Source organism: Amphimedon queenslandica, unplaced genomic scaffold, assembly GCF_000090795.2.
Source record: "Amphimedon queenslandica unplaced genomic scaffold, v1.1 AMPQUscaffold_678_Cont27304, whole genome shotgun sequence".
Taxonomy (NCBI): Eukaryota; Metazoa; Porifera; class Demospongiae; order Haplosclerida; family Niphatidae; genus Amphimedon; species Amphimedon queenslandica.
The window spans coordinates 1-1035 of record NW_003558971.1 but is presented as its reverse complement, the minus strand read 5'-3'; the positions used below and the strand labels follow the sequence as shown (position 1 = coordinate 1035).

The window sequence follows — 1035 nt, the reverse complement described above, 5'->3', positions numbered from 1 at the left end:
AAACTGATTATAATTTTTACAGGTTGAGGCTGAAATTGTTTCTGCTGATTACAAGAATATCGGCAGTCCAATATCAAAATCTTTTGCAATCAGTTTCATGATAGCCGAATTCTTTGAAAACTGTTCCTATGTCAAATCATGTGATTTTGAAAACGGGCCATGTGACTGGAAGCTAAGCGACCAATCGGATTCAAGCATCAAAGAGATTGAGAGCAATTCATATCTATACAGTGAACCGCTACTAGATGCCTCTCTCTCTACCTCTAATTCATTCATTATTGGGCACACAATTATTAATGATAGCTACTGTGGATTAAGCTTCAGTTTAATGAAAAGCATTGACATTGATTTGCAGGTATTAGTCTCTGGTTTAGGAGTGGTATGGTCCAGCTACTCTTTGCATGAGTCTACAAACACTTACGTCACCTCTAATGCCACCTGGAGGGATGTGTCGGTCTTCATTGATGTTAGCAGTGTGGAGATTATGAGTGGGAGAAATGTCACTTTTGAAATGGTTCCTGCGATGACTGGCGATGATGATTTAAGTGATACATTTGTTGCAATAGATAATGTTACGTTGCATCCATGCGTTGATTGTGAGGCTCAAGGTAGTACAACAAAACTGCATAAAATAAAATAATATTATATCTTCTTCTCTCATCTCCTTTTTCTCCAGAGTGTAGTTGCATTTCTTGCATTCAACAGTGTACAGTCAGCCCTTGTCAAGATGGCAACTATTTATCACTTGAAGTCAATCAGTGTAGACCCTGTCCTCCTGGGTACTAGTAAGTTATGTCATACTTGTACAATGTTTAAACTGTCCTTTTGTTGTGTAAAGCTGTGAGAATTGGCGGTCAATGCCTAAACCATGTCCACCTGGTACATTCAGGAATATAACTGGAGGAACTGGCCCTGCTCATTGCCAGGTTAAAACTCATTGGGTTTAAATACTTAACTGCAAAGGATTTTAGGTTTGTTCCAATGGTACCTACACAATTTCATATGGTTCGGCTACTTTGTCAACCTGTCCAACTG

The 1035-nt window shown here is 38.9% G+C and overlaps 1 protein-coding gene across 1 annotated transcript; it reads left to right on the top strand.

Moving 5' to 3' along the window:
* Positions 1 to 35: 35 nt before the first annotated feature.
* On the top strand, positions 36 to 1018 carry LOC109593600 (uncharacterized; the record flags this gene model as incomplete). Its single annotated transcript, XM_020008608.1, has 4 exons — positions 36 to 608; positions 677 to 785; positions 839 to 926; positions 972 to 1018. Coding segments are annotated over exons 1-4 (755 nt in total), but the record flags the coding sequence as incomplete, so codon positions are not given.
* Between the last annotated feature and the right edge of the window lie 17 nt (positions 1019 to 1035).